Source organism: Cavia porcellus, unplaced genomic scaffold, assembly GCF_034190915.1.
Source record: "Cavia porcellus strain 051 isolate PalLab524CR breed Dunkin Hartley unplaced genomic scaffold, mCavPor4.1 scaffold_25, whole genome shotgun sequence".
In the NCBI taxonomy this organism is placed as follows: domain Eukaryota; kingdom Metazoa; phylum Chordata; class Mammalia; order Rodentia; family Caviidae; genus Cavia; species Cavia porcellus.
The window spans coordinates 43,152,250-43,178,071 of record NW_026947508.1 but is presented as its reverse complement, the minus strand read 5'-3'; the positions used below and the strand labels follow the sequence as shown (position 1 = coordinate 43,178,071).

Here is a 25,822-nt window from a genome sequence, read left to right as displayed (position 1 = left end):
CATGGTTTATATAATGCATAAATTTTTATTTCTCCTAAGAAAATACTGAACAAAATCAGTTTGAAAGAATAAATGAACCCAAACACTATTTTGAAAGTGTTTACTACAGGTCAGGTAAAGCCCATAGCCTCAGAGACTCTTGAATCTTTGAGATCTGAGAACTTCTTTGAGAACTGAGACCTCTTACCACAGATTTTGCATTAAAGGAGATGACACTTGGTGGAACAGACTCTGAGTGCTTATTAGATACTCGGCATTGTTCAGCTTATAATGTTCAATTTGGTTCAGTAAGAACCCATTCGACATTCTGTTCTATGTCACAATTGCGGTAAGAATTTCCAGTATATCTGGCATGTTATGTTAAAGTTTTCTTATAATAACTGTAATTATTATTATAATAATGATAGCAACAATTATTTATTGAGGAGTCATGATGTGTCAGATGCTGTACCAAACACTGCATGGATTATCTCATTTAATTCTCATGAAAAACCTAAGAAGTTGCCATCAAATTCTCCTGAAGAAAAAAGTGACAGTTGGTGTCTTAGTCACTTTCTCAATACTGGGACCAAACACCTAACACCCACAACTTAAAGGGCCAGACGTTTATTTTGGCTTTCAGTTTTTAGAGAATTCAGTTCTTAGGTGGCTCCAAAGCCGGGAGGACATGATGGAAGATATGGCTGAGGAAAGCTACTTGTGGAAAGCAGGCAGAGAACTAGAGAAAGGGAGACCTGGGAGGAATATATATCCTTTCAGGTTGTGCCACAGGTTACTCACCTCCAATCAGGGCCCACCTCCTAACAGTAAATCAGCTACCTTACCAATCACCTCCCAAACGCCCACCTTTGAACACATGCGTCTTTTGGAGGACAATTCAGATCTAAATCATAACATTTAGAGATGTTTAGAAGACTTCTCATGACCACACACATACTAAGGATAGGCCTCACTTACTAGACCATGACTTGGATTCAAGACCTAACACTACACTATATTTTCTTCTTTTCACATTGGTCTATCAGTTTTCAGACAATGAAATCCTAAATTAGAGAGAGTAAATGATTTGCCTGAGGTTACACTGACATTTTGGAGCCTTATATAATTTCCTTGAGAATAGTAATAATATCTATGAGTTGGTGAGAATTTTCTATGTGGCTGGAATAGTATTTTAAAGTTTCTAATTCAAAGGTACTCAACTTTGTCTAGTGTTAAGAATAATTGGAATTTTAAATAAGTAGGTGCCCTGCCCATGCCTCACCAGAATAATGGAATCAGTGTCTCATGGACTAGGACCTATGGTGGGAAGCTTTTTTTTTTTTTTTTTTTTTTTTTTTTTTAAGTTTCCCAGGTGATTCTGATACACTGAGAGAATGAAAATCTACAGCCTTGATTCTCACAGTACTTCACAGGTTAGAAAACGGCTTAGCAAGGTACAAATAACAGAAAAATTACTTGTGGTTACCAGCAGTAAGAGCTAGTGGGAAGGGAACTGTTGAATAGGTGGAGAACAAAAGAACTTGGACCAGTGAATATGCTCTGTATAACCTGTCACAGTGGACGCATCTCATACAATTGTCCAAACCTATAGAATATATGGTGAGGATGAAAACTAATGTGAACTACAGACAATCGGTGATAATGATATGTCCAAACAGTTCATCCATTGTAACAAACGTACCGTTCTGATGGGTAGGCTATGCGGGATGGAGGTTATATAGGAAATCTCTGTACCTTCTTCATAATTATGTGGTGATCCTATGTTATTCTTTAAATACGACTTTAAAAATGTAAAAAGAACAGACTTGAAAAGTCAAATCAAACATCAGAGGCAAAAGGAAAAATCATGAAAAAAATGTGATCAATCATTAGCAGAGAGGTTGAAAAGACACGCTCCAATTGCTTTAAAAAGTCACAGAGCACAGGTCTCCTTAAAATAGTTTTTCAAAGTACGCTGAGAATTCCATGTAGTAATGTGAAACATAAGTCCCACTGCTGCCACTGAACATGTTTCAGTTGGCTAAACCAGAGGAGCTTGACATGAACCCAAGGCTCTGTAAAACTCAACAGGAGAGCTCAATGGAGACACAGATGCGGTTGCAAAGCTGCCCCAGATGTGTACATGTTCTGCTTCATTAAAATGACTTGGATGAGAGGCAAAGTACATTTGGCACACAGAAAGGCAGAGTCAGGGGAGGGGCAGGACAGGACAGTCAGGCTCATCGCAGGCCTCCTTCTCCTGAGACCTGCATTCCTTCCAGTCCTGCTTCTCACTGCTCCTAGAGCAAATGGCCTAGAGTGAAAATATGACCACAAGCTCCCAGAGCTATGGTTTTTCCGTAAGTCTTGATTTTCTTGGCCTTTGGAGGATGCCATGTGAAATCAAGATCATGTATACATAGCACCTGACACACATAGATTATAGTAAGCTTTAGAGGACAAGTAGATGTCCCAGTTGTTCTCACTGACCAGGTCCTGTGAGGAGAGACAGGTTGAGGAAGTGAAGATATCTGGGAAGAAAACAGGTGACTGCCTGGGGGAAAGAATACTCAATTTCCCTGTAATTGGAGGACTGGTTTGAGACTCTTGGTGAGTCTAGTATGCCAGGTCCAAGGTGGAAGTTTCTGTCTCAGTGCCTCAGAAAACCTTGCTAACAATTAGAGTGTGCAAAAGTTAAGCAATGGGAGTAAACATTCTGACATTAGAATTGTATAAAAGGCATGTGAATGATCATTTGTCAGGAATGCTGAAGAGGAGATTTGGTTGAACTTGATGTTTTTAATTGCATCTTCGAGTCTGGAATCTGTATGTTGGAATTATCTTTCCTTGCCAATTGATGAATCACAAACATCTTGAGTTTCTGCAGTGTATAAAGCCCGGGCTTATGTCTCTGGGTCAAGGAAAAGGTACTGTATACTCAGTTTTCACCAAGGGGGAAGGTACAGTATGGCACAGAATTCTTCATGTGTTTGTGTCAGTAGACTGAATGTTCGAGCCACACAGGAAGTAGAAACTGGATGTCTTTCTGCTGCGGCCCATGAGTATCTCTGAGCATTTAGTGCCAGCTATTATTTCTCTATTCTGTGGACCTATATGTAAAATGTATTTGACTCTGTTTACTCTGCTAGTATCATCATCCATCATTTATTTATTTTTTCTTTTGAGGTTCTTAGGAAACAAAATTTCTGCCTTATGATAATAATTTACAATGTATTGTGTAAAGAATTTGTTTGAACCTTGGAGTGTGATAATAATTAACACGTTCATGAATATGTTGTCTTAAGAATGGAATCTGTGTTTTGCCCTTGAGTCACTGGGAATGGGAAAGTCAGAGTTGGGATTCAACTCCAACTCTAAAAAGGAGGAACAGGCTTTTAAAGAAAACCACACAAGAGGTTTGTTATTTATGCATCTTTGTATCTCTCTACAATACCTTTTACCTGTAACACTTACTCCAAGCCTTGTGCTGGGTTCTTGGGATGCTAATTTTACTAGTATTGATCCTCGGAGAACTCTCTTTCTAGTGAAAGAATAAAGGGGCCTGGGATAAAATAGAAAGAGACAGGCTTCTGCCCGAGTCCTATGGGTGTTTAAGAGAGCTTGGCAAAAGTTTCACATGGGAGCTGATATTTGAGTTGGTTTTCAGGGTAAGTCAAGATCACTGTGTACTTAGGGAGGAAAGGTTGGGACCTGTTGAAACATGCTATCTCATTTATAGCATGTTCTGGAGTGTACCGTGTCCAGGAAGAAACTGAGAGATGAAGCTGGTCACATAGTTTGGAATGACTCTCACTTAGATACAGAGGAGGTTAACCATGGTAGTACCTGAAATCATTTTGTAAATATGGTCTGCAGTCTCATGGGCTTTCATTAAATATTTTCATCTCTGCATGATCCATCTTGTGAATTATCAGAAATCTTGCTGCACATTACTTTCCCTTGATCACCATAGGAATGTATTCTTAAAATTAAAAACTCATTTAATATCAGTCAAAGTAATGCATAATCAGGAAGATAAATCTGGAATAAACAGAGTGGCTCCTCTCTTTTCTATAAGTGTGTGGCAGAAGACAGGACTAACATCTGTATCAGAACAACTAGGAATCATGTTTGGGTGGCTTTGCGTATGTACCAGTGGGTTGATTTAGTGCAACTTGATCTGACATGTACATTTGTATCTGGGTTGATCTGATCTGTACATTTATCTTTATTGACTGTATTCACCTTTATAAAGTGTACCCCAGATCCCAGTGAAATAATTTTGGAGTTTTGGTTTATCTTCATCATTAGTGCAACTGATCTGAAATGTGAGTATAGTGTTCTAAACATTTTTAATGCTTAATGTTTTTTGATTAAGTAGTAATTCTGCGTTGTGGAAAATAGTAACAAGAATATAAACATAAAGAATAAAAGGGAGTTAAGAGTACAAAAGTAAACAAAATCACCTATAATACAAAAAACTCAATCACTATTAGCATATTGATATACTTTTATTTCTTGTTACAGGTTAAATTCATTAAATTGACTTTATAAAATACTACATTTAATGGCATCTACCACTTCCATTAAACATTCTTCTATAAGAACACTTTTCTCCTATCATCTCATTACTTACGTTTTCTTGCTGCTCTCAGAATAGACCGTAAAGGTTTTAAGGAGCAGGCAGGTGTATCCTTCATGCAATAACCTAACTTTGGTTAGTTCTGCTACACTAACAATGCAAGATCCATCAGTCCAGGTTTTTGTCCTGTTTTTCACCTCTCTGATTCCAGTTCGCAGCCAGAATTTGGCATGTAGTGTGTATCCAATGAATACTGGTTGCTTGAATAAAAATGAATGGATATGGATTTTTATTTATCCTTCTTCTTCACCCAAAGTTCTTTAAGCCTCTCCTAAATGTCAGGTCTAGGTTGGAAAATGGAATATAAGTAGTCATAGGTGATAAAAAAAAAAAAAAAAAAAAAGCCCAGCCTCTCAGGCTACAAGTGCAGAGACCAGTCAAACTCTTTTGCTTGGCGTGCATGGCTCGGGTCAGGGGTAAACAAGGTTCTATCTGTTATATTACGGCAAAGACTGCTTTTCAATAGAGTATGTTACTGAACTCTGAAGGTACTCAAGAAACCCCTAGTCTTCACCAAGGGACCTTGGAGCCTTCCATTGCCATCTCCATCCCAGTTGGTCTCTGCTCAGGGAAGAGGGATATCTGAATGGAGAAAGGGCCACTGTTACCATAAGAGAAAGCAGCTCTCCACAACGCACTGGTCCAACTGGAAAACCCAGCTATGTCCAAGTTCTGGCCAAAACTAGTTTGGCAGCAGCTCTGGGGGAATGTTTCTGCCTGACTGACCCTACGCACGGTGGTGCCAACAGTTTTGGGGAAAAAAAAAAGAAAGAAAAAGAGGAAGAAAGAAAGAAAAGGAGGAGAAGAAGAAGAGGAAAGAAAAGAAAAAGGGAAACAGGAGGGGAAGGACTAAAAGAGTTGAAGAGGTTGGCTACATCGGAAACACTCCAAAGTTCTGCTTCTTGGAAGCGCAAGTTTACACTTTAAGATTCAACAAGCCTCGCCGGTCCGCCAGTCCGCCAACCAACCTCCCGGCCTTCATTCCCTCACACACCCTCTTCCTGGCAATACGTTTTTGTTGTATTACAATTTTTTTTTTTTATTGCAATTGTTGAAGCTATACCATCCTGGCCACAGCGCGAATTTCAGTCAGTGTTTCGCGCTCTCCCCTTGCAATGCTATTATTAGTATCATTAGTATTATTAATTGCAATTGAATCTCTCCGCTCTTTCTCTTCCCTACTTGAATCGCACTCCGGCTGTGATTGCTCGGGTCTGACTTTGCAAGTGGCGGTGCGCTTCCAAACCCCCTCGTCCGCCCCTCGCCCCCCTTTCTCCCCTCCCTCCCTTTTCCGTGCCCAGGCAAGAGCAGCCGATTGGCAGAGCGGTGCTTTCAGGAACAATAACAGTGGGGGGAGCCCGGGTCCCGGGGTGCCGCGCCCCCCCAGCCCGGCTCCCCTGCACGGTCCGTGCCCCCAGCGGGGTGCTCACCTCTGCGCCCGCCCCGCGGGCTGACCGAGCGGACCGGGCCCGCCCCCGCGCCCACCATGTACGCCTTTGTGCGGTTCCTGGAGGACAACGTCTGCTACGCGCTGCCGGTGTCTTGCGTGCGCGACTTCAGTCCCCGCTCACGGCTGGATTTTGACAACCAGAAGGTGTACGCTGTGTACCGGGGCCCTGAGGAGCTGGGCACCGGGCTCGAGAGCCCCCCGCGCGCCCCGCGCGACTGGGGCGCGCTGTTGCTCCACAAGGCCCAGATCCTGGCGCTGGCAGGTGAGTGAGCGGGCGGGAGGGACTGGGGACCCGCGGGGTAGGACTTGGGTAGCCCGGGTGCCAGGGGCGGAGGGGCCCAGAGCAGCCACTGCTTGCTCCTGCCTCCTTCTCTGGAGCCTTGGGCTTTTCTTTGAAGGACACAGGGTGATTCTAAGAGGCCAGACCAGTTAAAAAGACTAGAGGATCCTTTTGTCTTCTTCCTTAACACTCCCATGTTGTCAGTCTGCCTTCATTTCTCGGTCTGTCTATCCTCTTTCTGATTCTTTGTATTCACCCAGCGCTCACTTTCCCTTTCTCTTCCTGCCTGTCTGTACCCTCATAGTTCTCTCTGGTCTTTGCTTTACCTCTTCCTTCCTTCTCTTACCCCTTTCTTGTTCTTTAAGTTTCTTAAGCTGTCTGTCTCTGTCCCTTTAAGGCTCTTGGTGTTCTCTTTGCATGAGGAGCAAGGCAGATATTGTTAGATCTAGGTGAGAGTCCCTCCTTACAGAAGTAATCTGTGACATGCTTGTCCCATCTGGACTGTCACTGGACTGGATGAGGAGGCCATGGACCTCAGCACGCGGAGACACCACTCCCCTGCCCTTTTCTGGCCAGGTGGCACAGGTAAGGAAGTACAGGCCTGAAGGCCACCTTTACACTCCACACCCCTTTTTTAGTCTGTCAGAAGGATCTCTTAGTGAGAGCCGTGTTTCTAGGTCAGGTTAAGGCTGAACCTCTCTTCTCTGCTCACCCAGGGCTTGGGAGATGTGCAAGGCAGGTGATCTTCTCCTCATTTGGCAAATGAGGATACTGAGGTTCAGTTGGTGGTAATACAAGACCACTTTTTAGCCACCTGCACTGTTGTAACTGCTACAGACACCTCTTCTTTTGTAAAGAGAAGGTAGCTGGCCTTATTTCCTAGCTAGTTCCAGGAAGCTTGGGTGTAGACATGCAGGGAAGAAGATGGTATCTTTTAGCTGCTACTGCTGCTAAGAAGAATGTGCCCTACAGTGAGCAGAGATAGCCAGTTACCTTCGCTTTCCACCTGGAAGAGGACACTAGAGCTTAGAACCTGAATGAAGACATTGTCAGTATTTTGTACTTTTGAGGCTTTTTCTATTGTTTTTCTTTAGCCTAAAATGTGAACCTACCATGTATCATAATGACTTCCCTAGTGTCCCAGGAGAGGTTAGTTCAGCCTCAGGACTCAAATTTATTCCCACCAGCTTACACTGCCTCTGAAAAGTAGAGTTGTGGGAGTTGAGGAGTAGATGAACTAGAAGCCCTCTAACACCATCCCCTGGGCTACTTACCACCTCTGAACTTTAAGGCTTTAGGGCCACCCATCACTCACACATGGGGCTAGAAAAACTGAGGGAAGGGAAGTAGGTTTCAGGAAAGGGAATCCTTCATATCTCATTAGGTTTTCTTTTGTTTTCATGCTTTTAATTACCTGAAAAGGGATTAGTTATTTATGCCCCAAGAGGATAGACCTGAAGAAATTATAACTAGGTTGTAAGATGGTACAACCCTTTTGCTAGGGGAAAAAACAAAAAGGATGCTTTCTTTTGTGTCACGTTCCTAGCTCTGGAAGGACCCTAGGGGAGTGGAAAGGATGTGTGTCAGAGGAAGTCAGTGGTCAGGCCTTAGTATATGATGGCTGTTTGTCTTCATCCATTCAGCAAATGTGTATACACTGCGCATCACTGTTCAGGCGCTGCAGAGACATCAGTTAGGCAGCTGACAGCCTCCAACTTTGATTTTAAAATCAACACAAACCTCATAAGTAAGGTACATATAGTTACTGGTCTAAAATCCATGAATTTTGAACCTATAATTTATTCATTCTTCAAGTGGAAATGTTCATAAATCTTTGAGGTTATTTTAGATAAACAAACAAGCAAGCAAGTAGGCAAAACTTGGCAACATCTAGACATTAGCAGAGCAGATGCAGAGAAATGTAGTGCTAGTTTGAGCAGTGTGCTTCTTCCCACCTCTCTTGAGTTCTTTTCTTGGGAGGAGAAGGAAAAACAAAAGACAACAACTTCAGGCTGGCAAGGCCACATTTGAAAGTCCAGTCAACTGGTTAATTTTTAAATTGGAGCTGCTGTCCGAGTACAGACTTGATTGGGAGGGCCCAGGTGGGCTTGAGAATTCATTTGTCCTGAAGAACTCTCCTGGTGTGCCTTGAAACCCAGTGTTGATTTTAAACCGTGTGACTCTTGAGAATTGCTTGCCATGACTTCATCTTCAGGAGTTCATTTGCCATCTGTTAAGTGGAGCTATGGCGGAGCTGGTGCACCAATGTAAGGAGGTGACTCCTGGAACAAGGCAGAGGTGGCTTTATGTCTGTGGATTACCATTAATTAGTTACTTACTCTCTCTTAGCAGGCAATAACCATGGTTTTAGGAGTAGTTTCGGTGTCTCTTTATGGCTTTCAGTGAGAAATATATTACTCTGCTTAGTATTTGCCCAGGGAAACCAGACCTGTCTTGAAGTGTACATCTCCTTATACCAAGGAAATGTCAAAGCCAACTGCTATGAAATTTTGAACACTACAGCCCTACATGGCTTACACCATTATCTCAGTGTGTGTCAGCCTCTGGTATGTGGCTCTTTGTTTTTTTTTAACCAAATTACAGTTGCAGTTCAAGGAAAACCAGTAAAGCCACATCTTTATTGATACTCTTATTATGTGGCTGTGCATTTTCTCTGTTAGTCCTCTCAGTGATTCTTTGTTAAATACTTCGTGATTATTATTTTCATCTTATAGGTAAGGATGCTGAGGCTCAGAGGCTTGCCTGTAGCCTCACAGCTAATACATGACAAAGCCAGACATGGAACCCAGGTCCTGCATTCCAGGCCTCTGTTTGGCAGTCCCCTTTGTAAAGTTGTTGATGTTCTCATCAACCACACAGCATAGCATGGTTGTCAAAGGAGCAAAAGGAAACGAAAAGCCTTCCACGAAGCTTATAACTCAAGCCAAGTTTTCAAGTCATAGGAATGTTAGATTCTGAATTTTCTTCTGCTCTTCTCCTTCTTCTAATACCAGCCTCCCTTCTACAGGGAACACACACTTCCCCACCCAACCCTTGTGTTGTCATTTACTGGAGGAAATTCTCTCATGGCTCCTGACTGCCATGCTATGGAAAGTCCACGTAACTCAAGGCTTGACTCACCACTGAGCCATGGTCTCTCCTTACTCATATTTATTTTCCAAGCAAGTTGTAAATGTGAGAAGCACCTGCTTAAGAGCTCACCCTAATCTAACTGCAACCCAGCCTGCTGGTGATATTAAACTCTGTGTTTTCTAGGGGCCAAAACTTGTCCTTCTGAGCTTAAAGTTCTAAATTCTGAATCGCTTTTTCTGGATGCTTATAGTATGTCATTATTGCACTAAGTTCCCTTTGTGGCCAAGTGTCTCCTTACTCTTCCTATAGGCCAGGCCCAGTGCTGTAGTAAGTCAGTCACCAATTCTAACGCACTGTAATTGAAATGACAGCATGACCAAAGGGAGACGGGGTGCATTTTTCCAGCCCTGCTGTTGGGAGGAAGGGGCAGAGTAATCAAGAAGAAATGGGCACTATCCTCAGGGAGTATGTAGTTTGGAGGCCCCAACTAAAGTGTTAAGCAGGATGAAGCCATGCCCTGGAGAACACAGAGTAGGGGACAGTTTCGGGTGGGTTTCTAGGTAAGTTACCCTTTTCCAGCTCCACTAACACTACCGTCACTTGGGCCTGCTTCGGGTCTTATTCATCTGAACCAGAGCAGAAGCCTTCAGTTGATCACTCTGTCTCCAGTATATTTTACAAACTGCTTTCAGAATAATCTTATAAATCACTATTTGTCAATTGACTATTCTCCTTAGGACCTTCTATAGCTCCCTATTGCTTGCTGAATAAAACTTCAGCTTCTCCTGGTATTGATAACCTTATAGATTGCCTCACCCACCCTTATCCTTTGGCTAGACCTGTGATGTTTCTTGCTATTCTGTAAACATAGCCTTGTGCACTCCTCTGAGCCAGCTAGGATGGATTAATCATTGTCTGATATGAGGCTACTGCCTAAGTGGAGCTTGCCTTCCCACAGGGAAAGCAGAGTTTGAGGTCTTACACTCTGAGGGCTCTGGACAATGTATAGGCAAAGTACATTGGGAGAATGCCTCTGAGGCATTCTCTGTTCCTCCCTTGATCCCCCCCCCCCCCCAGAACTCTTCTCACTTTGCTTGTTTCTTGTATATGGGCTTTCTGACTGTCAGTTGGTAGTGTTTCTCTCTTTCTTGTAGACAGCACAGAGCCTAGCACATAGTACACACTGATCAGGCCATATTGAACCCATATACTTTGGGAAGACAAGTATATTTTTTATGTTTGGGGAGAGAAACTGGAGGAGACAGGAACCACTGTAGCTGCAGCTTATTTATCTGAATAGAAACCTGTAACGAGATATTAAGGTTTCGTTAAACTTTGTTCATCTGGAAAAAGTCAACATTCTTTATCACTCCCTCGACTACAAGAAAGCCCACACTTAGGGGAAAATAGCTTCCAAAGCCACGTTCTTCTTGCTTCAGTAATTTTAGCTCATTCAGGGCTCAGGTCCCAGCTTGGCATTGTCAGTCCAAATAGATCACTTGCTCCAGAAATGCTTTGGAACTTACACAAAGTTAGCAGCAAAGCAGGGGACTGGCGGATTTCATATGCAAAGATTGTTGCATGTCATCAGTGGGACACTGCCAACTAGAGGCTTTTTTTTATAAGCAAGTGAAAACTTTTAATTTAGGTTTTGACATGTTCTGCTGATATACATGGGAGCAAAGATTGGAACTTGCCTGCTGTCATCTGTTGCAGATTCTCCTGGAATGCTAACCATTGAAGGTTGAGTCTGATGTGTTGGGTTTTTTTTATATTCAAGAACCACATATTTGTTACAACTAAGGAATATGTGCTACAGAGTGCTTCAGAGTTCTGGTTTACAGGCTAGAAGAAAAAATTGTTCCAGGCAAATTGAGGTTTTGCTTTTTAATGTGTTATTTTTTATTCAAGAACATACTGGCTTTTATACTTAAAAACAAACATCAAAAGTGGAATACAAATTGAGGTCTGTGACTTAAAACCAATTCTCTTTCCAGTGTTCCTACCTGCATTTTCTTGTAAGTTCCTTAGAGACAAAAGATGTATATGATCTTATTGTCAGAAAAGTATAACCTGAACATTTTTCCTGCCTCATTTAAATACTATAAGTGGTCAACTGTATACTGAAAAGAATGCATTATCCAACAGTGGGTATAGTTCATTATATACCCACAAAATATAGGCTAGGTACCTATCAGGCTTCAGCTTCACTGCACAATACTATCTGTATCTTGTGAGCTTCTTTTTCTACCCTGAAGAAAGCTACTCAAGCAACTGTTTTGTGAGTACTATTGGTGCCAGGCAGTAGGTTAAGTCTGTTGCACATAGACTAAGTCTTGTGAAGAAATGTCAAAAAGTGAGACCCAAGCGAGAGTGGTGATGATCATAATGGATCTGAAATATATTAAGGAAGGAAGGAGACCCCACAAACTTGATTGCTGACCCATTGTGATGATGTGTGTGACCATTGTAGCCTTCCTGTTTCATGGAAACATTTGAAGACTATCTGCTTGAAAGGAGAGAGGAGCAATCATGAGTTTAGTTAGAGACTCGCTGAATTTTAAGGGTTCCGGGAACTCATCACGGGTATGCCAGGACAGCATGAAAGGGCTGTGGCCCAAGGTTCAGAAGAGCACTAAAGCGAACAATCCCAATTTGGGAGTTATTAACCACGAGAAGAGTGGTGTCTTGGTGGAAAATTGTGCAGAGTAAGAAGTTCACAAGAACAGAACTCTGCAGCACACTAGCTTTTAAGGACACATTTAAGAACCCATAAAAGATGACTGGGAAGGAACAATCAGAGCTAGACTGAGACTCTAGGGGTAGCAAGGAGACATAAGTGTCCTAGAAACCAGATGAAAAGATAGGTCTTTAGATCCCAGATCTAGGCTTGCTTAGCTTTTTGGTGTTTTTGTTTTTGTTTTTGTGTTTGTTTGTTTTTGAATTATACTCTTTTTCTGAGCTGATTGGTAAGACTTCACATAACTAAACATATAAGCAGAAAAAATTATTTGCATGGAATATTCTGGTAGTTTTTAATTTTCTGAGTTTTATGCCATGGAGGAGGAGATCCTGAAAATTAAATTAGGGTCGGAATGTGGAATCACAGGGATCAATGGGTACAATAATAGTTAGAGTGCACTAAATAATGGAAAGGGTTTATAGTATGGTGCTGAGCTCCCTGGAGAGGAGGCAGGCCAGGAATGTTTCAGAATGGAATCCTCCCCTATGGGCAAGTTTTGTTAGATAACTTCTGGGTCATTTCCTTAAGTACGGAGGAGGAAATTTTACCTAAAGAGATGAAAGAGAATGGACCTTGAAGTCAAATAATCTGGATTCAGATTATGACTCTGCAATTTACAGTTGTGTGACCTTGGGCAGATTATTTCATATCTCCATCTCAAGATCTTGATGCTTATCTATAACAGAGACAGTAATCATTCACTTGCTCACTATGTTATTTAACAACTTAATATGGAAAAGTGTCTGATACATAGTAGGTACTTCCTAAATATCAACATCTGTTAGGAACTGTGCCACATGCTGGGAGCTGACTTCTGGGTTCCAGTCTAGGTTAAAAGGTGTTTGAAAAACAGTACATGTAAGGAGCAAGGTGGTTTTAAATCCTCCTGTGGCTTGACCTAAGCATGAAAAATTTACCCACCCCTCCATTTTGCCCCTCAGTGACCATATGCTGGGCCTACTTATTACCCTGGCAGCAGTCCTAGTAAAGCTGCTGAGGGCCGCTAGACAAATGACCCAGAAGAGTACCATTCCTAACTTCGTCTGTGTGCCAGGGCCACCAAGGTGGAAGGAATGAGTGCAAGAAAACCTGAAACCTGCCTGGCAGTTCCCTCTCTGCCTGTTTCGATAGACTCAGTAGGGCACTTCCTTTAGCATCCACCTGGAGGAATCTTATAGATCATCTACTCTTATTTTGCATTGCATAGATAAAAATGAGACCTGAAGTCCCTGTGATTGTCCAGCATCCCAGCCAGAAGAACCTGTTGAGATTTCCAGGTTACTTCCCCACACTTCACAGAGAGGACAATCACCCAGTCAGCAAGAAAGCCAGGCCTGTACCAGTACCCCCTTACTCCTGATATATACTGCTGTCTTCCTTTGTTCCCTTGGCAAGATATATCCTTGAAACTTAAGAATTTTGTCTGCCTTGGATTTTGTAAAAATAAACACCATAGACCAGAGAATGCAATGTGCTTGCCTTCTCTGTAGCATATCTGTTTCTAATGCAAACAGAAGACTTTATGGGGTTTTTATGCAGAAGAACAACTTTAAACTTGCATATAGATATTTATAAAACAACACAAAACCTTTGTTAAACATTTTATATTTAGCCTTTCAGAATTTCATCCTAGCTAACAAACCCACACCAACTAAGCTTTCTCACATTGGATTATTTTAATTATCCAGCTTGATTTTATGTAAAATAGAAGCCAAAACAGCAATTTTCCCACTTGTCCTGGACACAACAGAGTCAGAAAATCAGGATAGTTTTAAAATTGTCTCTTCAAAGGCTCCATGTTTATTTCTTATTAAACCAAACTTATCATTTGGCTATAAGCTTGTTTTAATTGCAAAGGCAGGTTATTTATTCTTTCTAGTGAGCCACTAGCTTATCCTGTTTTCCTGGAATTCCAACCTAGAAACATATTCCAAAGTCACATTAAAATGCCAAGTGAAATATTTGCTGTCTTACATTATCCACACCACCATTCACCTTCATTAGTGGAACCAGTCAAAAGTTATAATTTCTCATCACCCTATGTTGTGTCTACTCCTCATACCCCATCCATCTTGCTTACCAATGGCACATAAATCTCTTTAAAGAATCTCTTTCATTGTGTGTCAATCTATGTCAAATACCTGTAAGTAGTTCTCTTTGGAATACAAAAAAGCCAAACATATAACCCACCAGGGTTATATAATAACCTATATAACCTACATATAATAGCCTATACATAATAACCACCACTTATTAAACATTTGTGACAAGAAAGGAACTGTGCTTGTTGCCTTACATGTACTCTTTGGACAATATTTATTAATCTCCACTTTATTATTAATGAATCTGAACTTGGAAAGGTTGAGCAACTTGCTTAAATTTTCTCCCATATATAACTCTTCTTTGAGTTAGGTATGGGTGCGAGGCATCTACCTTCAGCTCATGAGAAGGGTTAGGAAAGATTGGAGACTACAGATTTGCCCTCTGTGAGCCAGCATCTCAGGGAATCTTTTTTGTTGAGACTATTGGCACATAATGGGTTGTATAGGTACAAAACACAAAGACTTCTTAGAAGTGTGCTCAACCCAGAACAGAGGCTCAGGAAATGTACCACCTGCAGAAAAGAATGAGAAGAGGTTCCAGAGAGAACCTCTCATCTAGCAAGTACAGGTCATGGAGGAGACTGAAGTGTATTAGAATGGAACCAGTGAGTGGTGAGCTCTCAGAGGAGCTCAGGACCCAGCCGGCCAAGCACTGAGGCAGCCAGGGTCCATGTTCCAGGCACGTAGTCCAGGCTAGCTCTGTGTAATTGAAGGTCCTTCCCTGGATTTACTCTTCTCACCGCAGAGCTTCATGGACTCCTCAGCCAGCTGTTTCTGAGTGCCTGGAAATGATTACTCCTTTCTGGAGACTCCTCGAAGACAGTGTGGTCTGACAGGAACACAGAAGTAAAGTGGTCTTCTATTTTGAGCTTTAGAATGGAGAATTTGGACATCTTTTTTATGGCCATCTTTCACTCATTCATTCTGCATTTATTCTGGCTCTGCCATGTTCCAAGTATGTATTTAGAGAATTTAGAGCTTAGCTTAGGAGAAAACAGGTTTACTTCAAGTCTAGTTCTGTATCTTACCTGCTAGATGCTGCCTTTAGGGAGGGAGTGTCTTTCTTTGAGGTTTTTTAAAATATAAAAATGCCTACTTTTAGGATTGTTATAAAGTGCAGTAATATATTTGAAGAGTTGTAAGGTAGCGTCTTATTTGTAGTGAACACCCTACCACTGGTAGCATATTTTAAATTGAAATACTGTTACACAACAGAATTCACCATCTTAATTATATGCAATTCAGTATTTCTTAGAATATTCACAATGTTCTGCAACTATTACCACTAATTATAGAACATGTTCATCATCCAGAAAATGAGTTCCTGTTACCCATTAAGCTACCACACTTCCCATTGCCCCCTTCCCATTACCCCTGGCAACCACTAATCTACTATACTTTCTGTCTCTATGCATTTGAGTGTTTCATACAAATAGAATAAAAAACCATGACTTTCATATCTGGCTTCTTAGCACAATATTTTCAATTTACATACATAGCATAGCATAAAGTAGTGTCATTTCCTTTTATGACCGAGTAATATTCTGTTGTACTGATACGTCACTTTGTTTTTTCCATTCACATGTTGCTTGACATCTGGGTGGTTTCTACCCTTTGGTTATTAATGCTGTTATAAATATTCATGAACAAGTTTCTGTTTGGCATGTATTTCAATTTCTCTTGAGTATGTATGTAAGAGTAGAATTGCCAGGTTCTGTGTTTAATTTTTTGAGTAACTAACAAACTATTTTCCAAAATTGCTTTACCATTTTATAATCCCACTAAGAGAGTATGAGAGCTCCAATTTCTCCACATCCTTCCCAATAGTTGTTATTTCTTTCCCTCATCTTTTTTCAATTATAGCTATCCTGAGTATAAAATAATATCTCATTGTACTTTTGATTTACATTCCCCTATTGACCGATGTTATTGGACATCTTTTCATGTGGTCATGGGTGTAGCTTGTTTTTATTATTCTTTTAGTAATCATTTTTTATGAATCCCTGTTTTATGGCTAGTCCTATGATTTGGGCCCACCTGAGATTACTCACGTTCCAGGAGAGAAGGGAGACTTCATAGCACAGTAGCAAGCAGCACAGTAAGACAGTAGTCTCTAAAGAAAATATGTACGTTTTGTAAATGGGATCTTTGAGGAGGAAAGAGAAGCTGTGTGGAGGCAGAGTTTGTCAAGCAGGCAAGGAAGGAGGAAAGCTTTCAGGTAGATTGAAGAGCAGGAAGCCTGTGATAGAACTGGTGCAGATGAGCTGCTGCCATCCTATGTCATCAGGAGGAGAGCAAAGCACTCGTAACTGTCACCCTCCCAAGTCACACAGTGAGCTAGGACACTAACCCAGAAGCAAGGCTGCCTCACACCTCGAGCCAGCAAGCAGTGCCTACTGAGCTAATGCCCAGTGTTTTTCAGTACAGGAGTCTGTTGTTTCCAAGGCACATTTACTGAACTGATTTGCAGTAAAAGTCATATAAAAAGAGTAAATTAATACATGAAGAGGTAGAAGCCTGCCTAATTCTCACACCTATCAAGTGGCAAAACCAGACCTGGAATCCAGGTTGTCTGGTTCCTGGTTCTTTCCATATAGTTGCAGACTGAACATTAATTTTTCTGAATTCAAGGGTTTTTTTTCCTCTCCAGCCCCAACCACCTCATCTTCCTTTCCTTCCTCACCTCTCCCCTGCCTATAACTAACCATCTTTTATGGTTTAGTCTAAATATCTTTCCAACTTTCCTCTTATGGCTTCTGTTCCTCCCCCTCTTGTGTGGTCTACATTTTACTGTCCTTAAATGGTTATCCTTTTATGTTCACTGACTCTTCAAGTTTAAGTGCCAGCCCTTCAGCTGCACAAGTTCCTAACATATAGAATTGATCATATTCATAACTTTCTGGCAGTGTAAGAATTATTTACTTCAAGTCACAAATGAGAAAATCGCCTCAGAAAACTAATTTACCTCAGATTGTCCCACAAGTAAGGAGTCTAGCTCAACATCTACCTCCTTGCAAAAGCCTTCCAGTAACACTAATTGGAGGGCTTTCTGTTACTCCTGAAACCCCAGGACGGTTTCATATTCAGTTCAGTGTTAGAGATCTTTAGTTATCTTCTTACGGGTTTCTGTCTTGTGTCCCACATCTGGATGCTTATTCATCTGTGTCCCCAGGGCCAGGCCTTGACTTTGCAGAATGTGAATTCTCAGAAAATGTTAAGGTAATGCATAGGAGGAAAAACTCTGCATCTGGGTTACATGAGCTATGTTCTGGTATTCTCATGTTATGACATTGACCTTTATGACCTTGAATAATGGTGAACCTTCTAAGATAGGGACCCTACTTTGCCTTCCTTATCCCTGGGCCTACATGCTACATGGATGAAGGCATAGACCTCACCATTTGGAACTTTACTTTCCTCATCCCCATTTTCAGAGGGTTCAACAAAATGATCTGTGTTTCCTATTTAAATATTACTTTCTTTTATGAGTCCGAATGACTGCTTCTCTGTCCACCAGTTCCACACCAATATGATTCTGAGCCACAAAAGTTTCATCTCAGGGAGACAAAGCACAGCTTGGCATTTCCAGTTTGGTGGTTGTATCTCAAAGCATTGCCCTTGAACTTGTCAAACTGAAGACTAACTCAGAAGCTTTACCCCAAACACTATCAGAAGTCTTAATGTCACCTCTCATCTGGTATCTCTATCTGTCTCTGTCTCTGTCCCTCATTCTCTGTCTCCATCCCCTTCCCATTCCCTTTCAGTTTCCTTGTCCTTCTCCATGTCTGTGTATGAGCACATGTTTACTTCTTGGCAGGATAATATCACTTGAAGTCCTTTCTTTAGGTTTTACATGTTAGCAGCTTTTTGCCTTACAAAAAGTCAACAGTGTTTGTAGGAGAGAAACTATTACTTTTTCGGAAGTATACAAGTCTTCACTGCGGTTCATGCCTAGCCCATTGGGTGTATTTTATAGGCACAAAAAGAACAGGTCATTCTTGTGAAAATAGAGCCTGATGATTACTCCCCTGCCCAGCAGGAAGAGCCATTTCGTCAGCAGCAGATTGTTAACAAACACCATCTTTTCTTTTTTCTGGACATTTCTTTTATACCCCATATCCTACTGAAGTAATTTCTTAGTTTTTTAAGTTAAATCTTTATCTACTGTATGCTGAAAAATAAAATAAAATGCCTCAGGCATTCTGATAATGCCAAGTATAATGTCCTATTCACTGAGTAGCTTGTGTTCCAGGCATAGTTTGGTGAATTGTGTGATTTATTGCTCTCATCCCCACAACTCCTGTTACAGAGGACAGGCTTGATTTCAAAGAGACTAAAGCCTTGCTCATCCATCCTCTGCCTGTCATGGAAGAGATAAGAATCATACTCAGGTCTTTCTGATAGTACTAGAATCCTACCTCTAACTAAGTGGGGCTTCCTTCCTAAAATAATCTGAAATACTTAGCATTTGATTACTTTTAAAAACATTTATTATTTGTAATTCTCATAGTTACTTTTCTCATGGCTGAGACCCCCAAAGTTAAAGAAGGAAAGATTGATTTTGATTCACAGTTTGTAAAGGTTTCAGTCCATGATCTGCTGATTCCAAAGCAGGGAAGCATGGCAGAGGGGCATTGCAGAGGAGAAACTCTTCATGGCAGACATGACAGCCAAAGCAGCAAAAGCAAGCAACAAGCAACAACTTTCTTTCTTTCCCTCACATTACATCCTGACTCTTAGGGTGGCTAAACACGCAATCCCAAAGTGGGGGGGGCACCATTAATCCTCCCCAGAAATATGCCAAACCAATCAGTGGACTAATTTAGTGATCATACAGCCTTGACCCCAGCATCACTAACTCCAGATCCAACCAAAAAGCCCTGCTTATGGCCACATGAGGCTTTTAGGGGACATCTAGACACAGCCACAATAGTAAGCATCTTTCTCTGCTTTACTAACAAGTTATAAGGAGGGAAGCTTTGCTTTGGAGAGGCATAAGAGCATGGTTTACACATGTACATATGTGCATGAACACACACAGATGTACCTTCCTATACATAAAGACCCTGAAGGACTGGACTTAAACAGTGCTTGACCACATGCAATTATCATGCACAGGCCAACATGCTAGAGAATGCATTTAACATACCCTAATGGAGAGCAAAGAAACAATAGTACCCAAAGTCTGCGTTCAATCCCAGAAAACAAACAATTTTATCAAGGGACCACTTTCACAGTGGTTTTCAATTTTAACCTCTGAGCCTGCTGCTTAACTTTTACTTTTGGTATCTCTGATGAGATAGATTTGCGAAGTACAGTTTGAAAGTTGTACAGTAACACAACAAAAACTGTTTTAGATTTTCAGGTTGAGCTTAAGTAATGAGAAAGTGAGGTGCAATACTATCCTTTTGTGTTTGTAATGTACAACAGTTGTAATGTACAACACTTAGTATGTGTTGTGATCACACAGAAGTTCAAGACCTAAGAGGGCTGTTTTTCACTCGTGGCTCTTCTTAGACTCATGCCTTGGATGAGCTTCTCCTCATCCTCTGGATTTGAGTTTCTTCATCTTTGAAATGAGAGTTAGACTAATAGGTCACAAAACTTTGTCATCCTGGGATTTGATTCTGTTAAAAAGGCAATAAATGTTTCTTTTTCTATCTACCTTTCCTCATCCGGCTTGTATCAGGGCTGTTTCTGTGCTCTTCCAAGTTAGGTCTTACCTCCTGAAGAGACATCATTCCTCTCATGCCTGCTGGTACCTGGGCTGGCAGAAACTCAGCAAGCTTTCCTGGGAGAATACTTGTCTTAGAAATATTTTAGTTATTGATGTTCATGTGCCAGTTAAGCTCAAACCGGATGGAAGTCTAGGGCCATCCAGTTCCAAGATCCTAGAATTCCGTAACAGGCTACCCTTTAAGAGATGGGTTTAGAGACACACACCTCCCCCCAGCAGATTGATTGGATGCTATGTCAACACTTTGTGTGCAGTGATTTTAGCAAACACTCTTGATCCTCTGGTTAGAACTGCTTTTAAGATCCCTGCCCACAGGGATGGAACAAGTGTTTTGCTTTTCCTGTTTAACTGGTCTGGCCTCAATTACTTTCTAGAATTTGAAGTTTGGGGGTTTTTGAGCATTTAGACTCATAATCAACCTTGTTCTCTTGATGTACATTTTAGAAGACAAATCTGACCTTGAAAACAGTGTGATGCAGAAGAAAATAAAAATCCCTAAACTTTCTCTCAATCATATAGAAGAAGATGGAGAGATTAAAGATTATGGGGAAGAAGATTTACAGCTTAGACACATCAAGGTAACAAAATGTTCACTTATCTTGGAAACATATGGGGCGGTTTTCGTATTTCCCATAGATAAAGAATTCTAATCTGATCTCCTTCCCCTTGTAATGTACCCTGGTGTCTCAGTGCATGATTTTTTTCTGGATAGAAACAGCTTGGGACAGTGAATGGCTACTTGCCTTGTTGGCCTACTTTCCAGGGAGCCCTGATTCATGCTGTGCGACTAAGCACGGTCCTGTCCGGACAGTCTGTGCAAGATCATCGCTGCTGGGGGTTTGGAACGATGTGTTTGTCCCTGGCCCTCAGCTCTGGAGAGGTCGTGGAGTTCCTGTTAAGCAGCTGTTGGTCTTGAGCAGCAGTTTAAAGCCAGTCACTATTAGATTGCCCCAAAGAGCCAAAGATGGACTCACTGGGGATAGATATTAGTGAGGTTCACAGAGGGCATTTGTGGGTCCCTGGACGGGGTAAAAATTTTGCATGATGATGCTTTCGTTGCTGTGTGCCCAGTTGATCTCCTCTAGCTTAGAGATCTTATTTAGCAAGCTGCTTTGTTTTGTTTTTGTGCAGTTCACATCACAGAGGAAAGGAAAAAAGGGAAAAAAAAATGACTTCCGTATTGATTGTGATCTGATTTGGGACATAACACATGTTCCCGAAGCATAACTCAAAAGAAGCAATTGAGTTCAATTCATGACATTCACCCTTTTTCTATGGGCCTGGTCCAGTGCTGCCTCCCAGGGCCACAGATTAACCAGTCATGGTCCATGTGACCAGGTCTCACAATATAGGATGCAGACCAATGTGAAAGTGTTCAGTATAGAACTGTACTAGAAGTCCTTTATCCCAGAAGGTAAAAGGACATAGAATTTTACCATGTTACTCAATCTCAGGGTTGTGGTTTGGTTTGTTTTCCTTTAAACTCTCCAAATCAAGTGAAAGGCTAAGGCAGGCCTGACCTGGCATATGACATAGTTAAGTTGTCCAGAATCTTCTGTCCGTAGTTATCTGCACCTCCCACTAGTATCCTTAGTCAGTAGAACAGATCTACTGACTAAGTGGAGCATCAAAGGTAGAGAATTAAGTTGATCTGGTCCTGTAATTCCTGGCATTCCTCAGCAGAAGCTTTTTCCTCTGTAGCTGGAATTTTCTCAGGCACTGAGTCCCCGTTCCCTAAGAAACCATGGGCAGTTCTTTCCTAAATGAATGTTTCTTCTCTGCGTCCACTGTCTTGCTGAGGGAGAAGCTAGCAGATGTGGAGGAAGAAGCCTTGGGCTGGAATTTGGATCTTAAATTCTGACCCTGGTCCTGATGCGTAACTCACCAAGAATTCCTATTTCCTCACGTGTAAAATGAGGAAAACTGAAAATTGAGATTACTTCCCAATGCTAGCGTTCTTTGTGGTTTTCGATTGAGTAAATGTTTTGGAGGCCAATGCCAAGTGCCAGTTTTGAGGGGCTTGACAGTGGATACACAGAGAAAATAAGAAACTTTTATCACCTTAGATTAGAGTACATTAAAGTTTTTAACATCTTTCCTAATTAAAGCATTCTTGAAAAACTACATGGTAGAATTCCCTTTTTAAAAAACATTTTTTGTTGTTGAGAAAATTTGAGAGTACTCCTAGGGATGGTTTGGACTGGCCTGCCTTCTCCCTGATTCTCTGTGCATCATATTGGACACCCTCCTTCCACTCCCATGAGCAAGCACTTGCCCAGGCATTGTGTGGGTAGGGGCAGGAGAATTTGAAGGGCCGTCCTACTAAATGCATCTAAGTGGCAGGATGGTGGCATGGGAAACCGGAATCCTGGTTCTGCCATCAGCTGACATGACTTCAGACAAGTTTCTTCCTTACTTTGGATCTTTGTTTTGCCATTTGTAAAATAAAGGGTTGACTGTTTACCACAGGTTTCTCCAAGCACTGATGTTCTGTGGTTCTGTGATTCTAGGATTGTCTGGGGAAGTGTTGAGCTGCAGTCCAAGAAAGTCCCAGCTGCCCTTGCCTGAACTGATTCTCGTTGTCCTACACAGAGACCCGAGGGGCGGAAGCCGAGCGAAGTGGCACACAAGAGCATTGAGGCAGTGGTGGCTCGGCTGGAGAAACAGAACGGCCTGAGCGTGGGCCACAGCACCTGTCCGGAAGAGGTCTTCGTGGAGGCCTCACCGGGCATGGAGGACATGGACAGTCTGGAGGATGCCGTTGTGCCCAGGGCTCTGTATGAGGAACTGCTGCGTAACTACCAGCAGCAACAGGAGGAGATGCGCCACCTCCAGCAGGAGCTGGAGCGGACTCGGAGGCAGCTGGTGCAGCAGGCTAAGAAGCTGAAAGAGTATGGGGCACTCGTGTCTGAAATGAAGGAGCTCCGCGACCTCAATCGGAGGCTCCAGGACGTGCTCCTCCTGCGACTTGGCAGTGGTGAGTGCCCAGCAGTCACATGCCACTCCACATGGGGGCATGTGGCACAACTTCTCTTACAGGAAAACAAGGCCAGAGCAAGGGAGGAGAAGCTGGGGAAAATGTGGTTTAGCACTTGCCCTAAGGAAAAGTCTCTCCCTTCCTTCATGAATCTGGCAGGAACCCTTGGATGCAGCACTGGGCACATTGTGGTGGGAACCCTGAGGAAAGCAGTTAGAGAACAGAGCCTGACAAACTGTTTCTGCTCACTTGGGCATCCATTCAGCAAAAGGAAATATCAAGGGATTGTAGGATCCTTCCCCAAAGATGTGTCAGGATAGTAAAGAGAACCAGGCATGGTGCTAAAAACGTGCATTACTGTAAGCCAGAAAGTGACAGATGCCACAAGAGGATGCTGCTTAGAATGATCTGAGAGTGTGGAGCATGGAGAGGTTATTTGTAGCTGAGACCGTGAGGTACGCTTCAGGAAAGGGCTGGACCTTGAAGTAGGACATGAACAAAGCACTTGAGGAGGCCAAGGGCACTCGTGAGTATGGGAAAAACTCTGGAGCTTCTAACAAGGATACTGCAGTGTGCTTGGTGGGCAGATTCTAGAGGACCTTGAAAATCATACCAGCCTGGGCAGACTGGATTTGTTTGGTAGGAATAGTAGTCATTAAAGAACAGGGAGGCACATACCTGGGAAATTTATTCTAAAGGCATATAAACCTCCTTCTAGGTTTGTTCATTGAACAATTTACTGGGCTTCATTTCACACCTGATTGTAAGTCACCAGGGTCTTAGGTTTTCTTATTTAAAGGTGTGATGGGAAATCTGAAAGGCAGCAGTCTTGACTATGGGGAGGAATGAGTGACTGTTCACTGGAGAGGAAAAAACTGAAGAGCGCCTGCAGAATGTAAGAGTTCACAACTGTGAGGGATAGAAATAGTTAGTACTGAGAGCTCACTGTGACACAAGTTCACAGTCGAGGTGGCCTTCGAGGACAATAATTAACTGAGTCAGGGTGCTTTATTTGAATACCAGAGCCAGCTAGTCCAGAAACAGAGATTCTGTCCTCAAATTTAAATCAAATGTTTCACTCAAGGAGGAAAGTTTTCATTTTCTATGTAATGTATGTACTTGCAAAACTCCAATTCGCTATTTTAGTCTATCTTATTTGTAAAGTTCACAAAGACAAAAGATCCCCAAGATCAAAGGATCATAAGGCAGCCTATAGGCCTTTTATGCCCTTGTCAGAGGAGGAAATTAGGGTGGGACTTCCCAGCCCAGCCAGGGAGGTAAAGAAGGCTCAGCCTCATTTCAGATTCATGGGCTGCTAATTTTCCCATTCCCCCAATTTGAGTTTGCCTTGGCCATTATCCAAAATCATAACTTGTGAAGGTTCATAGTGACACTAAAAGTCACATGTGGTTTTCAACTTCAAAAGTACTTAAAGTTCACTATTAAAATAAAATTTCAAAGACAAACTTTAGATGTAAAGCTTTGTAAAAGCTGTGTTGGTCTTGGCATTGGGGTGAATTATAGGGAAAGAACTGAATTTTTCAGAGAGAAAAAATGCTTCCTGGTCTTCAAGTGAGTAACATGCATTTTCACTGTGCTATTTATTCTATTCCTTTCTTAAACCTCCTGAGAGGGGCCAGGGCAAGCACACTAGAAGCAAAACTTCTCCACACCATTATTTCAGTTCCCCGAGAAACTATCTGTTTCACATGGTCTTGAACTGAGTTTAAACTCCAAAACCCCAGCAATAAGACCTTGCATTTTGGTCAGCCTCTGATCCTTTTCCTCCTGAAACTCCTAGAAAAACTTGTCCCTAACTATAGCTTCAGGCCTTAACTGCCATCATGAGGGCCAGGGGCTGGTTCTCCTCTCATCTGAGTCACTGTTGTCACTGCAGTGGGATGCACTCAGGCTGCAAGGCTGCCTGAAGCTCCTACCTGTGCAGCGCCCTGTGCCCTCAGTGTTGTAGGCACCCTGGAAGTCGCCCTCTCTGGCCCTGATCTGTGAAAATTTCAAGTCTATTGATTAACACATGATGATTCAAGAATAGATAGATGCCACATTCCACAAGGGTCTTAGTAAGAGCGTGGCTTCCCTGAACAAGGAGCTGGTATATTGTTTTGCGAACCAGGAAGGACATAATTCAAATCTCAATTTCAGTGTCTCACAGCTCTGTGACTTTTGGAAAATGTCTTTCCTTTGTTCCTGATTTCCTTTCCTCTTCTCTTTTTTACTTCCACAAATACTTATTGTTCTCCTGCTATGTGTGAGACGTGTGTATGTATGTGGCGAGTGACAGCTAAGTGTATTCTAGACACAGCCTTTGCTCTCTGCCCTCGAAGACTTCGGGGTCTGATGAGGGAGACAGATAATGAAACAATCAGTGACAGCATAGTACATAATCGCTGTCATAGGGGTAGGGTAGTAAGCATAGAGGGCTATGGAACAGTAGAAGAAGGATCCCTGTCAAATTCTAGGTGAGCAGAGAAGAAAGACTTCCTGAAGCAAAGTAGTTCTAAATTCAGCATTGGAGGATGAGTTGTTGTTATCCAGGGAGGGATGGATATATAGGAAGAGAGAGGAGCTATCTAGGCAGAGGGTGCCCACTAATGAGCCTCAGTGTGCTCATGTATAAAATGGGACTGAAGTCATCCTGTCTACAGCCTTGTGGTACATTGCATAGTGTCTGTTACTCAGTTGATGCTCAATGACTCCTGACTCCTTTTCTAGATCATTTAATGAACAAACTAAGGTAGGGTCTGCTTTAGTCTTTGACTCTGACTTCCCCAACCAGAATTGACTATATGACCGAGTAGTTT

General features: G+C 42.1%; 2 protein-coding genes across 7 annotated transcripts in view; both read left to right on the top strand.

Moving 5' to 3' along the window:
* The window catches only part of Agbl4 (AGBL carboxypeptidase 4), a 1,435,759-nt gene that overhangs the window by 1,181,601 nt on the left and 228,336 nt on the right, over window positions 1–25,822 (top strand). The window lies entirely within an intron of this gene.
* Window positions 4,531–25,822, top strand: part of Bend5 (BEN domain containing 5) — a 45,491-nt gene continuing 24,199 nt past the window's right edge. The window contains exons 1-3 of one of the 2 annotated variants that reach the window (XM_003463053.5): window positions 4,531–6,333; window positions 20,471–20,604; window positions 22,619–23,003. In XM_003463053.5, coding sequence (XP_003463101.1) covers window positions 6,108–6,333; window positions 20,471–20,604; window positions 22,619–23,003 — 745 coding nt within the window. In that variant the 5' untranslated portion in view covers window positions 4,531–6,107. Of the gene's footprint in view, window positions 6,334–6,404; window positions 6,937–20,470; window positions 20,605–22,618; window positions 23,004–25,822 lie in introns of those variants that run through there. The other variant, XM_013144897.3, reaches the window with a different exon arrangement.